The 21,860-nt window shown below is 41.0% G+C and overlaps 1 protein-coding gene across 1 annotated transcript in view; it reads left to right on the forward strand.

Annotated features, from left to right (window-relative positions):
- The first annotated feature begins 1,486 nt into the window (after nucleotides 1–1,486).
- The window catches only part of LOC128987102 (centrosomal and chromosomal factor-like), a 122,045-nt gene continuing 101,671 nt past the window's right edge, over nucleotides 1,487–21,860 (forward strand). Inside the window, exon 1 of the mRNA XM_054407799.1 lies at nucleotides 1,487–1,970. Within this exon, the coding sequence (XP_054263774.1) occupies nucleotides 1,562–1,970 (409 nt within the window). The 5' untranslated portion in view covers nucleotides 1,487–1,561. The remainder of the gene's footprint in view (nucleotides 1,971–21,860) is intronic.

The following is a 21,860-nucleotide window of genomic DNA, read 5'->3' on the forward strand; positions in this document are numbered from 1 at the left end:
TCACCAGCTTTTGAACAGCTGAACAACTGAGTCCGTAGGATTGCCCTATGAGATTAACTTCATCTACATAGTTGGCGCTATACGTGTAAAATACGGCTCAATTCAAGAAATTTATTTGAGCATCAGTCATTATCACCAGGTCACTATCTTACACAAGACAAGTCTGGCTAGAGACATTTGTGTACACCAGATATAATTTTACACACTAAATCCTGTAGTGTAGCAGTGTAGAGTAGACTGTCAAACACACATTACCTCAGTGAGGAGGACATGACGTCAGTCGTTATCACCAAGTCACTCCCTTACACAAGACAAGTCTGGGTAGTGACGTGTCTCTACACCAGATATATACACACTGATACTGTAGTGTAGTGTATATTGTCAAACACACATTACCTCAGTGAGGAGGACATGACGTCAGTCGTTATCACCAAGTCACTCCCTTACACAAGACAAGTCTGGGTAGTGACGTGTCTCTACACCATATATATACACAGTGATACTGTAGTGTAGTGTATATTGTCAAACACACATTACCTCAGTGAGGAGGACATGACGTCAGTCGTTATCACCAAGTCACTCCCTTACACAAGACAAGTCTGGGTAGTGACGTGTCTCTACACCATATATATACACAGTGATACTGTAGTGTAGTGTATATTGTCAAACACACATTACCTCAGTGAGGAGGACATGACGTCAGTCGTTATCACCAAGTCACTCTCTTATACATACAAGACAAGCCTGGGTAATGACGTGGTGCCATTTTAATACTGCTTGGTAGTGTGGCAGTATCAAACACACTTGTGGCCATAAGGAATTATTTTGATATACAAAAGTATGTACTGTACTAGACTTCAAATTAAAAAAAAATCCACCAAATATTAGCATACTAGTAAAGCTACGATATTCATACATTGACAATTGTTGTCAATGCAATATAAAAGGGAGATATTTAACAATTTGTTAAGGTTATTAAAATTTGCATTAAATAAGTTCCTTCAAAATTTAACAAACTAGATAATGACGTATAAATTTGAATATTAAGAAAACGCATGAAAACATGTTTGTAAGATATTTGCATTTGTAGACAATTATTTGAAAATGTTTTGAAAAGACCCAAATGATTTTTAAATACCTCGTATATTATTCCCATTCTTCAAGCCATCCCAAAACTGAAGGCTAGGAAAAATTATACATGTGTCGGCTGTGTCTAGGATAAACATGTGTCGCAATTGAAAAAGTAATAAAAGGTCGGTAGGGGGTGGGTGGGGGAACAAAGGGTAGAAGATAATGAGTAGGGAGACAGAGCGGAGAGCGGAGACAACCCGTCCTCAATTATGACAAGAGGTCGTTAGTGTCGGACACGCACACACTTTTAAAATGTCATCCATCGATTGTACGAGAGTGGAGTGGCGAGGGGGAGAGTGGAGCGGTGGGGGAGGGGGAGCGCGGCGCGGCGGCCGTCGTCAGTCGCTCTCAGGCGCTTGTGGCGATCGTACGGAGTAGATGGTGCAGTGTCAGTGACGGCGACGGAGTGTAGTGCGTGTGCGCGATCACCATGGCGTCGTACTACGACCGCAAGGACTATACCAGGCCCTTGCACGTGGATTGTAGTGTTGAGTACGAACTGCCCAACGCGGCCAAGCCTCCAGCGGGGGCCAGGACCGAACCTCTCCTCATGATACACCCGTGTTATTACAGGCGGGCGGAGAGTCAGAGGAGATCACCGTTCATCAACAACCTGCCGGCGACCCGTGGGGCTCAGTACCCTCCAGTGCCACAGCCTCCTAGATACACCAAGCCTCCTCGGGATCCTCTGTTGTGTGGGTCGTCCGGGGACTCCGGCGTGTCGGGGGTCGGCCAGTGGACGGATACGTCGCCGCTCACCCAGGAGTCACGTCTACACGCCGGTCACGGTCCCGACAGTGGTATCGTGGACGACAAGTCCGTGTTGACGGCTCTCACAGGTGTGTAGTGTGTGTCTACAGTGTGTGGTGTGTCCCGGGGATTGTGTATTGTGTTCTCTTGTCTTGATAAGGCAAATTGCATCCTGTGATTGTAGCGAGAGTTTAAGTGAACTGCGGCCGAGTTTGCCGCTATTTGAAAGTGAAAGCTTTCCCAAATATCGACGTTACCCATGTTAGTGAAATGTTTAATACGTAACAAACGACGGTCAGGTACCACATGTAAGTCGCGTAGTCATTAATTTGGTGATATGAATTAACACGCCTACCCACAGTTACACTTGACAGCACTTTGCAAAAAATAAAGCATCTTTAAAAGAGTAGTACAAAACGTCTCGATTCAATAAAATAACGCCGATCAAATAACTTCCAATTTGTGCCAGTGATTGTCGGTGAAAACTTTGTGAAACTTTAGGCGCGGTCGGGGGAGAGTCAGGGTGGGTCGTGGGGGCTTTGAAGCCGAAGTAGGGGAGGAATTCTCACGGAAGAAAGTCCATGTCGAGTACTCCTTCGATTCCGTTAAACCCCACCCTTCCATCCCGCATCGCTAACACACGGGGAGTAAATCTCGGTACATATAACAAAGTTCCCGCTGCGGGATTTATGGGGCTACTTTCTTTTAAATGCCGCGACCGGACTGTTCGATCAGTTGATGGGTTCGAGAGGACGTAAAGTAATTTATTTCTAGATGCTTTATTGATCGAAGCCCGCGGCTGCCAATGTAATTTGGCTAGTCGCCCGATCTGTAATTTTACGAGCACTGCCGACAATCGGACGTTACCAATCGCGTGCCCCAACATCGCGTCTGCAACATACATCTGTAGTTAGTATACTAATGCTACGCTACAGTAACACACAGTGTATTGCTCGCTGTCCGACCTTGCAGTTCTCAGAAACAAGACTAAACGTCAGATCAAAGATAAAAAAGGAGCTGATAATTTTTTTCTATAATATATAATTTTTTGTTACCGGTACCAACATTATTGTTGTTTATTCGCCAATGTCTACGTTAGTTTCCATCCCCGCGAATTAATCTGGTTTTATGTTAATAAACGACGATGAGCGGAGAATTGCGGCTTTCCCGCTGTTGTTTCACGTCATTAAATAAACAGCGTTTGCTCGGCGCTACTCGTTGTCCAAATAGCCGAGTTTAGTGCACAAACAACAGACATCACATACAGTACACTGGCGCCTTCTGTGCTAATGCCTGTCTTATATTGCTGTCAGACACTTTGTCTTCGTCAGTGCCTATCGCTTCACGCCGACATTGAAACGTTCTGTCATTAGACAAATAATTACGCTACCGTGCATAGTTTTTACGTTGCTAGGTCCACTTAAAAAAAGAATTAAAACTACTGAACTACCAAGTTGAAAAACTTTTCAAAATGTAACATATACGCGGTACCATTTTATTGCAAAGTTTAACTGAACAATGTTTATTTATTAATTAGCCTAATGTATTTTTTGCTCCAAAACATTTTATATAATTTGTTTGGAAAAGTTAAATAACAAGTAGTAGACAACGCATATTGGTTGATCAAATGCAAACAAACAGTAAAGCAAAGTAAGAGTGAGTTGAGTCAGGGTGGGTGGTTACCTCCCCTACTTTACCACCCCCGTACCACAATAACGTTTGTATTCATGGGATTTCCCTATCTGCACTATCACCTGGGACATAAAGATAGCTTTAACTGGATTAGTGTTGGGCTTTCGTGTAACTCACGGTACAGAACTGACGTTCCGGGACAATTGCCACCATTATCACATTATCGTTTACGATTTCATTTTGTAGGACTTGTTCATAAAATTCGTTACGTTTCGTTGAAGGTTTTTGATATTATTTCCTAAATTCGTAACCGTTGACACACCGTCCCTCGACCGTCACAATCGTCATTAGCCGCACAACAGTTTATTATACTTGAATCGACACTGGGTTAATTACGTACTATTACTTTGCGTAATTACAACCTCGCTCGTCTCCATTATTGTTAATTGTCATTTGGTAACAGAGCCGTTTTCGGCGTGCAGTATCATTACGTAGCGTTCCGGCTAATTAAATGCGTATTATTAATATCCCAGCGGGTGATTGAGGCGCCCCCATGCTCCATGCCGCATGCACCGTCATTATGCGCTATAACTCCGAAACCCCGGCCCCGGGCCCGCATGCTCCTTATCATGGTAATCCCGCCATTGTTGGCTGTGCTCGGTGGTCGCCATAAACCCCGCTCTGACGACTGACGACCACACGTTTCGACGGCTTTGTTTCAACCGCGTGACTTCCTGTGTAAAGAAGTGGTAGTAATTACGTCCATACTCCATACCGCCCGCTGTGACGACGACCTTCTCATGTCCCGTACAACTTTCAACTTGGAACTAGCCTACTTAATCTTCTGTGACTCAATCGCGTTCTTGATGAAAAAATAGGGCTAACCCAATAAGTTGTGTGTGTTGCTTATTAAGGGCAAGAATGTACTCTAGTCAAATCATAAGTCCACTTGGCCCAGTATCTGCCCATGACGTCTAGATGAGACCGTGGGACTGTGACGTCATCGCCGGTTATGCAACTCTACCTACTTGGCTTCACTCGGGTTACAGACTTCTAGGCTTTCCGTGCCTCGTGGTGGAGTAGTGGCGAGCGGCGACAGCTGCACTTCTTCATCCCGTCACCGTCATGCGATCCGCAGGATAAGTATCCTCTTTGTCCGCTAGCCACAGTCCGCAGCCCGTCGGATATATATTTCATTTGAATTAGAATGTCTTGACGCGATACTTTGTTCGACCGTCAACCACAAGGCTTTTAAAAATCCGAGGTTTTATGTCCAGATCAAATTTATCTTACCAGAGGAATGTTGTTTAGACCAATAATTACAAGCTTTCCAAATTCCGAAAATGTTTGTGTATACAGATCGAGCATTTCCATTACCTAGATTCAGATAGCTTTGCATCACACCCCAAAAACCAGGCCATTGAAGTCATCTCCGCAGAATTGTAAACCCGCTCAAAACGACGTTTACAAAATTTCCATCGACATTTCTCCATCACTGTCACCAGAACAATATCAATCGAGTATTTATCATCACAGTTTATCTCATAACAGTTACAAGTAAACATAACGTTTTGATAGTCGACCAATTCATCAATCTTAATGTAACTGATGTACAGTCTAGATTAGCCTACTCATTTCTGATAGTGTTATCTATATCATTCGGAAGTAGGCTACTATTGAATATATTACAATGTTTAAAATACTCGTATCTTAATCAGCTAATTAATGACATCGCCGATAGTTATTATAACCAGTGCTAATAAGTTAACAGTAGTAATAAATAACCAGTGATAACCATGTTTTAAAACCCGAACCTCTATTTAGTTGTAGCCCTAGAATGGTTAAAGTAAAAGATGGCTAAAACACGTTTCTACAAAATTATGCTAGGCCTATGGTAGAAAAATACAGACATATTGTAATAAAAAACAATTAAAATAATTTTGATACGATTTCAATCAACTCCGATTTTTAGGAATGAAATTAAAAAAAAATGCTGCCCACAAAATAATTTATTAGTTTATTGAAGTAGTTTCGATTTTATCGTTAGTACAGTATCTTCAAATATATTGCGATAAACCATAAAAACCTTTTAAAAATTTGAGCTACCGCTTGAGATTTTTTTACAACACCTCAGCCAACAAAGTGAACTAAAAGTAACGAAGTAAGTCAGGCTAACGAATAGCCAAGCACATTTTTATGCTGCGGGCAGACAACTGGCTCTCAGGCAAGCCTACGCTCATCAATTCTCCTTCCGCCTCTCGCTGTACAGTATATAACTCTCTAGATCCTCGCAGTATCCGTTCAGGCAGATTTATGGATTCAAATGACGTGTGGTCTCTCAAGTTTGAATTGTATGCTTAGCAGTAGTTGTATAGTTTCCGTAAAGCGTAATACCTCATCTCATTATGCTGCTCAGTGCGCATTATGCCGCTCGCCATGTTTGCTAGAGATGCTGTGGTTAGTGCTCAGCTCAGATGGGGAATTCTCCTCGCCGCTAACTCTGTCTCAGCCATCACCTTGGATTAACACTGTTATTGTTTTTGGCGTGCACTTAGCTACCTCGCGCCCACTTCCGTTCTAAGCCCCGCCCACTTCCGTATTAAATCTCGGTAAAGTGCTGGACGGATATTCTGCCCTTTCCATTCATTAGCCCCCTCGCTTCCTTTGTGTTCTAACCCCCCTCTCCCTTGTCACGGAATATTCTGTGAAATGCAAAGCTTCGTCGTTTTTTATGCAAACTTCAGCGGCTTCAATTTTTTTTGTTTTATCTTGGCGTTTCAAACAAATATAGCCTAAGTGCTGTTTTACATAGGCCTACCCGTAACCGAGAGTGAACTTTGGATTAGGCTGAAAATATCTTTATAGTTTTCAGGTTACATGATCTTTTGCTGAAGTTGGACTATGCAATAAATAGGCTAATTCGTATTCCATATCACATCTGTTTGAGAATAATTACCAACAATTAATTGTAATCATCCCTAAGCATAACGATAACCTAGCCGGTGATAGCATGTTACGAATTTACTGTATAATTTTTGTTAGGGTTTTTTTTATTTTATTTAGATGATACAATCGATCAAATAGACCTTAAATGTAGGCTATACAATTGTATCGCTTATTCCCTTTGATTCGACAATAATTATCCATCCTTGAAAATGGCTAAGTGCTATTCATTCTGATATTCGTATGTATTGGTAGTATTCGTACGAACTACGAGGTGGGCCAATAATTATTCTTTCCAATTCATTTTTATTTCATCTTTATGTTCTAAATTTGAACAGCCGTAGACTCAACAATACTGCCAGGTTTGCATATCTTGGCCTAAGTATCTAGATGTGAATGTTGAGTGTATAAAAATCAGTTTCACTGAAAAACCCCTCGTTCTATTTGTTATTATGGTACTAATACATAAGCCGCCAATATTTTCCGGTAGGTTTTTGTCACGGCGCAAGAACAATGCCATGACATTTCCACTCTTAATGAGCAGCTGCGGCAATACACGGTGTGACTAACGACTACACTACGGTGTAAATTAACCGCACTGACTGTCGAAACTCCACCAGCGAGTATACCACGCCACGCCAGATGGTACAGCTGGTAGCTACGGCAATACACAGTGTGACTAACGAGTACACTACGGTGTAAATTAACCGCACTGACTGTCGAAACTCTACCATCGAGTATACCACGCCACGCCAGATGGTACAGCTGGTAGCTGCGGCAATACACGGTGTGACTAACGACTACACTACGGTGTAAATTAACCGCACTGACTGTCGAAACTCCACCAGCGAGTATACCACGCCACGCCAGATGGTACAGCTGGTAGCTACGGCAATACACAGTGTGACTAACGAGTACACTACGGTGTAAATTAACCGCACTGACTGTCGAAACTCTACCAGCGAGTATACCACGCCACGCCAGATGGTACAGCTGGTAGCTACGGCAATACACAGTGTGACTAACGAGTACACTACGGTGTAAATTAACCGCACTGACTGTCGAAACTCTACCATCGAGTATACCACGCCACGCCAGATGGTACAGCTGGTAGCTGCGGCAATACACGGTGTGACTAACGACTACACTACGGTGTAAATTAACCGCACTGACTGTCGAAACTCTACCAGCGAGTATACCACGCCACGCCAGATGGTACAGCTGGTAGCTACGGCAATACACAGTGTGACTAACGAGTACACTACGGTGTAAATTAACCGCACTGACTGTCGAAACTCTACCATCGAGTATACCACGCCACGCCAGATGGTACAGCTGGTAGCTGCGGCAATACACGGTGTGACTAACGACTACACTACGGTGTAAATTAACCGCACTGACTGTCGAAACTCTACCAGCGAGTATACCACGCCAGATGGTACAGCTGGTAGCTGCGGCAATACACGGTGTGACTAACGACTACTAACACTACGGTGTAAATTAACCGCACCGACTGTCGAATCTCTACCAGCGAGTATACCACGCCAGATGGTACAGCTGGTTGTAGGTTAAATAGCTGGTACCCTATTTTAGTCCGCTTTTTTTAGTCGGAAACCTGGTCCGTAGGTGTCGCCGTCCATTTCAATCTAGGAACTAAACCTTCGTAACTCACAGGTGTAAAATAATTCTTCGACATTTGGTTTTATACTGCAAATTGTACATGAAGTAATAAATCTCGCCGACTCAGTGTCCCGCCCTGCCTCCTGTGCGGGATTAGAGCTTAACATCCGAAGACTGGGGATTAACTAACGATTTTATTAGGTAAATAAAAGTAAATAATATTAAAACTCGCTAATACCACTCAGTCCTTTTAAAAATATGGCTTATGACGATCGTAAACAAAAAGAGATACAATCCTTTAATCGCATTAAGCATTATCGTTCAATGTTTAATCAAAACACTCAGATCGCATAGTCCTTGAGACTATTGATTGTGCCAGACAATTAAAACTGCTTGATATAATTTACCTATCTTATAATCTTCCCTTCAGTTAGAGGATTAATAATAATTACAATGATTGAGGATTTAGTGGTTAGACCCACATGCAATAATTATATAACCAGCGCTTTTTAATTATATTTTTTCTTCTCGGAAAAATTGATTATTTCATCTAAACAATCTTAATTTTGATCGTTTAAATTTTAGAGAATGTTTGGGACATCGGCGAATGCCGTTGACTACATTCCATGCTGTCAATAATAATATGTTTTAAAAGCATAGTTCAGTGGGATAATCTATTTCGTCAGAGGTCCGGGATGAAGGGAATTCAGCAACTCGTAGAAACAATGTTTTATTTTGTGCCTAACCCGACTGACGAGATGAAACAGGGGATGGGCTGCATTATAGCAGTGAAGCGTTGGAAAGGGATGGGCGGAGAGGGGAGGTGACGTTCACAGAAAGAGGAAGTGCATCATCAGGCCAGATTGCTCTGGGAATGGGTTCCGACGGGGCCCCAGCTCGTCGCAATTTTGAATCATTTACACTGTTATAAATTGCCCCCTTGTCGCTCCCGCAAGACGGACTCTACGATACAGTACGGACTACGGAGTATGGCTATGTAGCGTACGGGGCTGAAAGTTTTACTCAAGCTAGTCTCCCGTAAGTTACCGTACTTGGATCCTGGCATTTATCTTGAAGCCGGGTTTTTAGTTACAAATTCATGAAACGTTCGCGAGAAAATATTTTGCTCGACTGCACTGTTTGGTCGACCCGAAAATAACAAAAACGTAAATATTCCGTTCCCTTCATGCGAGAGACCGCACCGGGAAAGTTGGGAAGACTATTGTTCGTGACAATGCACAATCAGAATGCACCATTGTTCTTTTGTTCCACTTACTAATCATGTCTTCGCCGTGTTTAGCAATTCATCCCGACCGCCATCCGCTATTGTTTTTAAATAGCTATTCCATTGTATGACGCGCTTATCCTGCCGATACCATTAAAGATTCCATTTGCTCGCAGGCGCCTATCATACAGCATTATAATTGAAACGAACATCGGCCTTCTGGTTGATCGGTTGTGTCCGTGGCACGGTCGTTGTGTGTTGTGATTACAGCAGCAATGTGCCCCCCCCCTCTCTCACACACACACACTGCAGTTGGAACCCGATTGTTACGGCTCGTTGCTTGTTGTTGCAGATTTATTATTAGTACCTGGGGACCGAGCTTTGCTCAGGTAAAATAATTAGTTTAATATGAAAGCAGTCTTAGTATTGCAGATACATTAATCCATTCCCAAACTCCACACTGCTCGCCTTTACTACTTCGTTCACCACTTCCTACGTCGTGGGTCTGTTTCCTTCCCTTCCCATAGCATTTTAGGATTGCAGATACCTTAATCCAATCGTCATAAACAGTTCCCGAACTCCGGACTGCTCACCTTTACTACTTCCTTCACCACTTCCTACGTCGCGGACCTTTTTCCCTCCCTTCTCATAGCATTTTAAGATTGCAGAAACCTTAATCTAATCGTCATAAACAGATCCCACACTCCAGACTACTCGCTTTGACCACTTCCTTCACCACTTCCTATGTCGCGGACCTGTTTCCCTCCCTTCCCATATCATTTTAACATTGCAGATACCTTAATCTAATTGTCATAAACAGTTCCCACACTCCGGACTACTTGCCTTGACTACTTCCTTCACCACTTACTACGTCACGAACCTGTTTCCCTCCCTTTACATTGCATTTTAAAATTTCAGATACCGTAATCTAATCGTCATAAACAGATCCCACACTCCACACTGCTACCCTTGACTACTATGTATCGAGTTCAGTTTAATCTTTGCTTAATAGTAACAACTGATGTTTTTCCTATTGTACTGTATTTTGTCTTGCTAGTATACTGTGGATAGAGAACTTCTGCGCATGCGCACGCTGAGGTGCCCGTGGGTACAGAATGTCACGTTATGTCTTAAAATGTAAACAAAATGACAACAATGGCGGAATGTTTTCTCATAAGGCCCATGTTAAATTTTCAAAAGTTTGTACTCATATTATGGCGAAAATAGATTTTTCCTGGCTATACCACTGGTCTAGAACTTATTTTTGACACAGAACTTAGTTATTCCGTAAATATAAATGTTTTTGTTAGAGCCGATTCCCAGATCGAGTTGACAAGTATTCAAACTTTACTCGTATTATATATAGGATTTATTTGCTCCCTCTAGATTTCTATTACATATTTTCATTAGCTACCCTTGAAAACAGTGATCAATACACGCATTTGGTTTACTTTTAGCCAATCAACTATGAAATGTATGTAGAAATATAAAGAAAACAACATCATTTAAAATAAACTTGAACATATGATTTAAAAATAAAAACAAAACAGAAGTTAGATTTAATTTCGACTCTTTGATTATTTATACAGAATATTTATTCTATGTCGTTTATTCCTTTAACACGACAATAACGTAAAAGCATGAAAAAATGAAACTTGAGTATATGATTTAAATATAAACAAAGAATGCAGACGTTTTTCCAATTAATCTTCAAGATTTCAGTTTGATTATAGTATACATTTCATAGTTGATTGGCTAAAAGTAAACCAAATGCGTGTATTGATCACTGTTTTCAAGATATAGCACGATCAGCTGTATTGAAGTAGCCTAAACAGAAATCAGCAGTAAATGACTTCTGTTTTAATTTCAAAAGATGTAAACAAATTAAACCCCATGTTGTTTTAATGGGAAAAGTTTTATTTTGTTGCGAATTTATGGTAAAACAATAAGAAAAATGAATAGTTTTCCCTCAAAATTCACGTCAAGACCTTTAAAATAAGACCCCTCCCATCCTTCTACGGCCATCCAGTCACTCAATCACCAGGGATTCAAGATGTTTTGGTATGTAGGCTGCTGGATATATATTCTTTTCATTATAAGTACTGTAATTAATATGAACGCCAGGGGAAGACCACAAAGGCGGGGAGCTGTTCATAGGAATGACAGTGCGCGTAGAAGAGCAAGAGTAGATAATGACGAACTTAATCGAGATATGTTACAACCCCTTTTTAGGAGACCCATGGTAGACGAGAGAAATGTAAATATCCATGATGCAGGATTACTGGACCAAGAGTGCATTCAATGTAGTGCTCTTCATTTTAGAGAAGAACTAACGAATAATCATTTTATGACATGTTGCCATAACGGACTTATTAACCTTCCTCAGCCAAAAACTAATGTAGAACTTAAAAATTTGTTTGAAGAGAGCCTACAACTGTATAAATTCATTCGACAATACAACAGTGCGATGGCTTTTTCTTATTTTTCAGCCAGTAAGAAAGATATTCCAGGAAAAGGACCATACTGTTTCAAAATTCAAGGACAGATTTATCGTTCAATCTCAGATTTGCTGCCTCAACATGATGAAGACCCCGTGTATGGCCAATTGTACATTATTGTCACACGAGTTTGTTTAAATACCGGAATTGCAATATGTTGTTTTACATTTCAGCTTTTTAGGGACTTATGTCCCTACAAGCCACTAGTCAATGATATTTTTTATCTTTCGTATAGGCCTAGGACTTATAAAGTTATAATTAAAATTTAGAATTTTGCGTGGAATTTTAAAATCAAATATAATGAATCGCTTGTATAGGTCGCGTCATACTTTATTATAAGTACGCCTCGCAGAGGCAGCGGAAATATATCATTGTAGAACTAATTAGGCTATATTATAGGGCTAACGAAATCCGTTTGCAACTCTCGCCCATCGAGTTATAATAACTCCCAGGGAGTATTATACATAGATGCTCTCACCATGCTCCTTGGTTATTTCTTCTTAGCAATTTTAAAATTCTTGTTCTATTAAAAGATGTGGAAAGTGTTTAATGAAAGGAATGATTTCAAAAGCATGAGTAGTCGTGACTGGCTCGCCGAACATTTGGCAAGATTCGATCGATCAATTAGACGGTAGCTCGCAAGGTCTCCCTCGATACTCGACTCCAAAGTCCTTCTTACTTTAGACATCGGTTCATCGATTCGCTGTGTTAGGCTATATTGAGTTGTGTGGAATAGGTTGTGGAATTTGTTTAACGTCACTTGGGGTTTCGCGGCCCGCACTATTTGTTTATGTAGTGTTGGCCAGAGAGTGGGATTGTCGTGGTGTATGCCTGTGAAATGAAAAGGTATTGATCCTCTTCGGCCATATCCATATCACTGCTACTTGGCTTGATATGAAATTATGAAACCACTATTTCTTAGTTTTATCCTTAACTTTTGCATTAGTAATTTCATTACTTTCTTTACTTACAAGCAGTGTCGATATTTTTAGCACCAAAAGGAGAACAATGCTTACACAGATTTATCGATCTTACCAAGCACAGCTACGTTGGCGATCACTACACGAGTCTCATATAACACGTACCTTAGAAGTGTAGTAAGTCTGCCAAGTAGGTTTGAGACACGCAGTAGTCGTTGCCAAGTAGATGCGAGACATGCTATAGGCGTTCCTCGCTTGATGAACGATTCATGTCAGAGGTATGACTTTGTGTCCGTGTTGAGGTTGAGACGACTCACGCTGAATGTGGTCAGCGTTGTCATGTCTGTGCATGTTACAGCGTGTCTGGCCGTGTTTCAATTCCAGAGGCCCGCTGTTTATGACTCAAAGTAAAAATGAATTTTGGTTACTGAGTCACTGTCACTAGTACGTCATCCCATCTTAGGAACCTCTGTATAACAGTTTGGTAGAAAATTTGTATTTCCATTCACAAATGTTATTTGATGTTTCCGATATTTTATTTATCTTATTTTCCGATAGGTCTACTGTTCTTTACTTCGATAGTAAATAATAAATAATGTTACGATTTATATGACGTAGCGTAAAATATGTATAGGAAGTGTTTCTTGGAGCTTAGCTTGCTCGAAAAGTTTGCGAAATCGACAGAAATCTGCAATTGATACCAAAGCACGCTGTCGGGAATGCAATTCCGTCAATAGTTATTGTCCTATACACAATGTAGTACTGTAGCTAATTTCTTATTGCACCAGTTTGAGAAACGATAGTAAATTTTCGTGATGTTGGTACCAGCTGGACGGTGAGTTTCCACTGCTGCTGCTGCTGTTGATCATTGTTGCGCGTTCGCTACAGTGTTGCGTCGCCGAGTGCAATGGCGCTGATCTTCCATCCACAACCGATTTGTTCCGTTCGTGTCCGAGGAATTTGTTTAGGTTTTTGTTGCGAGGTGGGCCAGCCGTGCTACTGGAGTATCAAGAATCGATTATCCCTAGATACAGTATATGCCATACTGCAGCGACAGCCGCGGCGAGGCGAGGGGACGACTCACGTTCTGGAGTGATTGATGCTGTCGCTCGTCTCTGCACTTTTCACTAACACTAATTGGAGTCTTTACGCCGCCATCTTGGAAGACGCTTGACTGGCTAATCTGACTGAACTCGCCGACTGTCTGCAAGTCGTCATATGCTAATCGATCTATCTTACCGTCGATTAGTCTATATATCTAATTCACCATACTGTAATTACTGCATTTTACATTCAACGATGGTTACAGTAAAACAACAATATTACGTTTAGATGGCTATTTCATACTGTGTAGCCTAAAAATTATCCATGGTACCTAATTATGATGGATGTTTTATAGTAAAATCATCAAAATTAGTGTTGATTGATAATTTTAATCAAAATCTGCGATATTGTCAACTGTAGCGCTACAATTGTACACATGTTGCAGTAATTTGAAACGACAAAGTTATTCATTGTTAATGACAGGTAGATAAAGATTGTTGTTCACCTAGACAGAGCGCGTGTCAGACAGGATAAGCACATTGGCAGTGGCGCTTTGTCAATACATCGCTACTGATTGCATTACACATGCTTGCGCCTGTTCTGTAAATCGATCACATTCAATGTATATGCTTAGCTTCATACCGCCTCATTTGTATCGTGTTTATGTTTGAATACCAAGCCGTGCATAACATTATTGATCTAGTTTATTTATTTACCTATTACTTACAGCTTAAACAGTATTTACTTGTAGGCCTAAGTAAAATAAGAAATTATTCTATGACATATTTGCCGACAACAGTTTGCTTGTTAAAGTCGATTGCGCCGCTCTGGGATGCGATTACACACTATACATTCTACGCCCAAGGCCATTTGATTACCGTATTTGATTGTTGTTTGCCTTATCATACGGCCATCATTCGCAATCATACGTTTCGATCATCCTTTTCCAAATGTTGCACGAGGCATCTCGGAGTGGAAAGTTTGGATCAATTCAACGTCAAATTCGCAATCAAGCAAGCGCGGGGTTAGCTTGGCTGTAATTCAAAGCCTTCCACCAAACGAGGCCACTTCCATTGTATGCGAGGCGAGCTGAAACAGTTTCTTTGATGACATTCCAGCAGTCTCATGCTGTGTACCTCATGCTGCGCCTCAGTCACGCCGTGTGCAGCATATCTATGCTGTATGCTGCCGCTGCCGTGTGCTGTGCTATGCTGCGCCAAGCATGCGTTTGATGCCGCCGGCCCACAGATATCGATCTTCGTCTTCATCTCGTTGCATATCCTCAGACCATTAGGGGACGGATCTGCCTAATGACGGCATTTGTAACTGGCCGTCCGTCTTCCGACACGCTAAATGCCCGGAATACGAGATGCGCGGCAGAGCGGCTGAGCGCTGGACGACCCTCGACTGCTGATGCACGCTGCACGGTCGTGCACCGGACATCTGATACGGGCGTGCGTGCGTTCACGGCATCGTGTTCGATTTAGTCCGATGCCGAGTCCCGATTCTGAATGGCTTCATTAATTTGTCAAGGGCTTTGAACGGCTTCGCAAATTTGTCGTGGTGAGAGACCGCCTCCGATTTTCTCACTCGCTTCATTCGATTTGCGATTATGTCGAGGTTATTGGAAATTTGAATACAATCTCCTATCGAGCACTTTGTCGTTTCGCATTTATTCGATCCGAGAAAACGAATTACTTAATTCCTCTCTAACTCTCGCCTCTCTCGGAACCCGGGGCATTAAAATGTTAAGCCGCGTTTACACCGGAGTTTGAAACACGAGTTGCAAACAAAAATTGCAAACACCTCTAAAAACACACATTTTTAGACGAAACATTTCGCTGTTGCAAACAGTTTTTCAGTGTTTGCAACAGAAATTTTTGTTTCCACTTGAAGTCGGTAAAGATCAAAGGAAGTTGCAAACTCTTTGTTTGCAACACTAGTTTCGGTCAATATGAGCCGTTGAAACACGAAACAGAAACATTTCTCCGCCATCCCCTATGCTACCACCTCCAGTCTCACTCACGTGATCACTCGCACCACCATGTATCTCGATTCAGTGTTTAATTAATCGGGAAAATGCTGTTTGACTGTCAATGAATTAACACTAATCTCAAATGACAAGGTCGTCTGATCTAAAAATAACAATAACGTCTCATGTGAATTAAAAGGGTTATACAGTCTAACCTTGATATAACGAACCTCGATATAACGAATTCCTTGATATAACGAATTTTTTTAAATCCCCTAGAACTCTCCATAAGACACAATGTATATTTTACCTCTACATAACGAACAACCCATAACAACGACCTTGATTTAACGAATTTTTCGTGATTTAGGCTAAAATAAGACACCTCAATATAACGAATTTATCATTGTCAGAACCTCTACATAGCGAATTTAACCTCTGCATAACGAATTGTCTACGTCTTTCCCTCGATATAACAAATCCCCCACCCAATTATTGTTTTGGGGAAATCTGTTTCTTTATCAAATGAAATGGAAAGGTCAAGTAATCGCTTGCGCTAACATTCGTCTGCTCCGTTTTACATCCTTGTCTGCTGTCGCTGCGCGCTCTATGTTGCAATGCAACTGAGAACTGAACTGAGTGATTTCATTCACTGAGGACTAATGACGACGTAATGTTTAGTAAGCTGTGATTGGGCGATATGGGATAACTATGGTGAATTGTACAATTTTTTGATAAAGAGAAAACTAAGAAAGAATATAAAAACAAAACCAAAGAGAAAGAATAGCAATATCGTTATCTTAACATTCCTTTTACAAGTGTTTTTATTATCCTTAAGTTGGCTATGATTATACACTTTTGTAATGACTTATCTAATAATTTATTGTTTTCAATACGATTTGTTTCAACTAGCAACACCAATGCTATAGTTAATTGACATTCCTCTGTTGTGATAAATCAGTACTGTACTGTAAGTAGCCTACCGGCCTATCGCGAGCAGTAGCTTACAAAACTTTCTACTGTTTTGTTTTGTTCTTTACATGGTTTATGACCACGCAATACAGTGTTTGGCTAGATTTTAGGAGGGTTAAAAAGCTGTGATTTTAAACTTACAGTTTTTAACCTGTACCAAGGTCAATGCCATTGTCATGATTGCGCAATATTCAAGATCCCTCCCCTTTATTTTGCCGGATAATTTAGGTTCTACTGTACAATGTAAACACTGTACTGTTAAGTATTGTACCGTAGCCTATGCTACTTTAATTGTATTTTAATGAAGTTATATCCCGACCTATATTGACCGACGCTGGTTCTGAACCTCGACTTAGCGAAATTCCTGCAAACCTAACCTCTATATAACGAACCTCGTTTTAACAAAATCCTTGATATAACGAATATTCAGTTCGGTCCCTTCAGATTCGTTATACTGAGGTTGGACTGTAATTAACTCCTTGCAATCTTTAAAAATTAATAATAATTTTAATTTGATGATTTATACAATCACCGATGTTCACCCAGCATCGTCTCGCCTATGTTGCTTTGACAACACGACACACGCCGCCACGGCAAAAATAACATCCTCGACACTTGACATCCTCAAAAGGACTAATCTGAAGAACCAGAACGAGGCGAGTCATAATCAAGGTCGAAATTATTTCAAACAATTTCATGAAACATGGAAACAAATTCATGAAATAAAAATTGCAAACATTTATTTGAAACTACTGTTTGCAACTGCTGTTTGCAATAAAAGTTTGCAACTTTTTGTTTGAAACTCCGGTGTAAACGCGGCTTTAGTCAGTCGCCGAGTAATCATATTCGCCCCGTAGACTCAATCGGATGTTCTGTATACGGGTTTCGCATCTCGTAATACCGATATGGAAACTTGGAACGCCTTTTTCATCGAACCGAGACACAAAAGGCGATAGAAAGAAACGAATCAGGAACTAGATCAAGAATTGGGATCTGAAACAGTGTTCAGCTTGTCTTTGATGTACAGCATTAGAATTATTTACAAGAACTACCGTTCACAGCTGGAGAGGGTGTGGAAGAGAGTTGTGGAGGGGGGGGGGGGAGAGAGGACGATGTCGATAACCCGATAAGACAACTAGGCTAAGTCCATTCCCAACGTGAGTGTAATGTCAGTTAACAGCCTTTCGAATGTGTTAAGTTTCCTTTAATTTGTACATGCGACTACATATTTGGCATGTATGAAGTATAGTTTAATTAACACAAATTTTATATGATTGTAAAATGAATTGCTTTAAAAGACTTTTGACACTGTTAACGGGTTTTGTTTCGCTAGCGACTACAAAATTAGTTATAAAACATTCGTCGTACTTTGTTTCCTAATAATATAGCCTATAATGAAAAACGAACTCAATATAAGAGCTCTTATTAATATCACTACATTCGTGTTTAAAGCATCACAACATTCTCGTCTAGAGCCTGATGATGTGTGCTGTTGTGTACTGGACATGTATAGATAGAGGAATCTACCCATCAGCCATCAGCCCATCTGCGATGCAACGCTGATGTTCTGTGTAAAGAAGTGTGATGAAATCTTGATGCCTCAAATCTTGTCCTTTCACATCGAGTCTTTTGTTTTACAAATCCTCCCATCCCGAGATAGGATCGCTCCTTGTCCCGCTCCGGCCGATGCGGATTACCGTATCTCTGCCTTATCTCACCATTACTCGACCGGTCTGTTCCTATCTCGGCAATGCCATTTCAGTAATAGCTTCCGAAGCTCTTTCGCCACACCGGCTTTTTGCCCCTGCGTCGCACTGATGTGACGAATCACTATAAACTAGATATTGTCTGTTTTTACCGATGATCTTCTGAGCAGTCGCTTACAAATGCGAACCTGAAAGAAGAAATTGGTTGAAAAAATTGATTACAGTAATAAATAAGTAAACCGCCCTGTACATAAACAGATTACTTGTTACAGTCGTCATTTGGAAATACAGTGGTGCATGCTAAAGTGGTGCTAGTGCTACGGTAACAGAAGCGATCAAGTTTCATGTAAAAAAGAATATGCACTGCTTATAGATACACGTACTCACTGTTGCTTTCTCGACTTGGTTAATTAAAATTGTTTTGCATATACTTAAGTTTTCCAATTCTTACGTGGCTTTTGTAGGGTTATGTATGTATGTATATATATATATATATATATATATATATATATATAATGATATAATTTTACCTTTAAATAACTGTATCAATACAGTACAAATGATGAACAGGTATAATGTTGGATCCCACAAATTATGAGATTGGTGTTGGGATGAAGGTGTACACTTGGGTGGATGGGATCACAAGAATTCCCCAAACCCCTTTCCGATACAATCAGAGATGCATCGTCAGACTTGGTCTGATCAAAGTGTAAACACTCAAGTGTCTGCCGCGCCACTTCAATAGTCTACCGTACACTGTATACAGTATGTTATTTGACCTGTCTTGGAGTCTGGAAATTACTATGTAATGTCAACATTGACATTATACCTCATATATTTGTAAAGTAGTAGAAGAGAAAATGTTCACTACACGAATGTCTAACATTAAATGTTAACGAAAATTTTTGGTTAATTTAAAACGTTCATTTAAGTGCTTTTACCAATTATTACAACCAAGCGCAGTCCCCACTGGTAGTTTCATAACATGCCTAACATAATAGTTAAATGTCGCATGCAAGATCGTGTAACAGTTTTCCGTGTACACTGTTTTGTGTGTGTGTGTGTGTTCTGTGTAGCAGTGGCGGCGGCGGTGGGAGGGGCGGCCCGAGATAACCCTCTTATTAATCTTATCTCCAGTCTGTAATTATTCATGTTTGTCACGATTGCTTTCGTTATCGCTGGTAGCTGACTAGGAGGTGGCGTCCTCCTTTCATCACACGACCTATTCACTAACATGTCTCGCACACAGTACGTGAGTGTGAATATTTACAATTGTCCCCATTTTGTTACAGATATTTTACATCTGTTCTCTACGGCAAGTTTCATTTCATGTCAGGAAAGCCCGGGCCTCACCTCCATGTCGCTGTTCAGGTTGAGTCTGAATGCAGTTCCCAGAATCTGAACAATCAGCGAGGCTTTGTCCTTCTGCCAAACTCACTTTGACGTATTCTGTAGCTGGAGGCTCGATAATGCCCCTTTCCATCATCTCTGGTTTATAGCCCCTATTATACTCCTACTATTGTGCCGAGCTCGCTGCTCGCCGTCCACCTGCCCGCATTAACCCCTGTACATTTACAATTTAAATGGACGTCGTGTTTTGAAATTTATTCCACCGCCGGATTACGGCGCCGATATTTCACGCACGTCCGCGTAACTTTGTTAATCTGCGGATTAAAGTAGGGTTATTCTGATTTAGGACGGGACACTAACAAATCATTTATGGGACTCGCGTTCGCCTGCGTCGGTCATATTTTGTCATAACGCACCGTATTTTCCATCTGAAGATTTAAGGATTTATTTTAATCCGTCAAATATATCCGTCGCGTCTCTAGATGTATCACGAGGCGTCAGTCGCTAGTTACCACAGTAATGTACAAGATGACGTCATGTCTCTAGCTGTACAACGAATCGTCAGTCAGTTACTGCAGTCTAATTACTCTGTAGCTCGCACCTGGGCCGCCATCTTGGATGTTAATCCTCCTCTGTTAATCCTAGTTTGATTGCGCCCCTCGTCCTCGCCGCTCGTATGTCACGCTTTCAACTCAACTGGTTTCTTTGTCGCGTACTGGGACAGTTCCATGGAAAGCGGCGCAGGTTTCGACACGCCTTTGGCAATCCCAGATTATAACATGAATACCTCCACCGACTCCTAATTCCTCCCTTTGATACGATTCATGCTTTCAACGGCTACAGTTACGGGCTGTATTTATGAAACATCCCGACACAGATTAAGAGGACGGTTGCGATAATCAGACAGTATTGTAGTTTGTTACTCTGTCGCTGGAAAGTGTATATACACCTAAAATACGCTGTAACATACAAACTTGTACAGTAGTACCAATCCAAGAGACGGCACGAGAAAGCGGGTCACATCAAAGATAACATTTTAGCATATTGGCCACAGACAAGAACTGCTGTTTGTAATTAATTGATAACGGTTGAGACAGAGAGACTTTCATTGATGACAGCTACTTTATCACAGACATTACACTGTTCACATTCAAGCTCGCCTTTCATGTTTGTGTCTATGGACGGTTGCACTTGGTTGTTGAAGTTCACAACCTTTACTTCTTTAATTTAACTACTTGAATATGAGTTAATTATTCTCGAAATTGAGTAATTTTGGTTGAAACATTGTTATACATTGAAGTTAGGTTATACATTCAATATCTAGTTGATTACGGAAACACTGTAGAGTCCCGCAATGGGTGTAGAACACTAGTGAGAAAACGAGTAGCGAACGCTGTCTTCCATTACGATTCAAATAAAGTTACCTTTTAAGTTGACGCATTTTACCTATAAAGACTTATAAGTTTTTCAATACCTTAAGAAACCCTCATTAAGCGCGAAGTTGATGCTTTAATGCTGCTGATTGGGAAATGCTATACCAAACCAGTATTGACGTTCTAGTCAACTTGTCTGACGAATTGGTATTCCTATAACCAGCGACCATGTGGGGTAGATATTAGATTTGAAATAATTGTTTCGGACAGAAAATCTACATTTTAAGGACAGGAAGATCAAAATTCGGGATAGCCATTCATTTTAAGCCATTCATTAATTTATAGCCATTAATTATTAGAAGCCATTCATTCTTTTAAAGGAAAATCGATGATTTTCGTAGATCTAAACTACTTTTGAATGCAACGTGATAACAATTTAACTACCCGACTGCACCCTCCGCAGAACCCCTAGTATGCCGTGCGCCGCCCACGACCATCCCTCAGTCGCCCCGGGGGCTTGGAAGGCCTTTATGCTGTTCCATGCCCAGCAATACTCTTCACAAAACTGCCTCCCTTTGTGCGCTTTGGTCTACAACTTTTTGTTGGTCTCAATCCCAACAATAAATTTTGCACCAGATCCGTTAAATTATTACACAGAGCGGCAACTCGCAGCAATGGCTCTTTTATGTTCCCTACAACTCTCAGCGACGCTTATGCGTTTACT

The sequence above is a fragment of the Macrosteles quadrilineatus genome, unplaced genomic scaffold (assembly GCF_028750875.1).
Source record: "Macrosteles quadrilineatus isolate MER2022 unplaced genomic scaffold, UCM_ALF_1.0 Scaffold_2__2_contigs__length_208266976, whole genome shotgun sequence".
NCBI classification, from domain to species: domain Eukaryota; kingdom Metazoa; phylum Arthropoda; class Insecta; order Hemiptera; family Cicadellidae; genus Macrosteles; species Macrosteles quadrilineatus.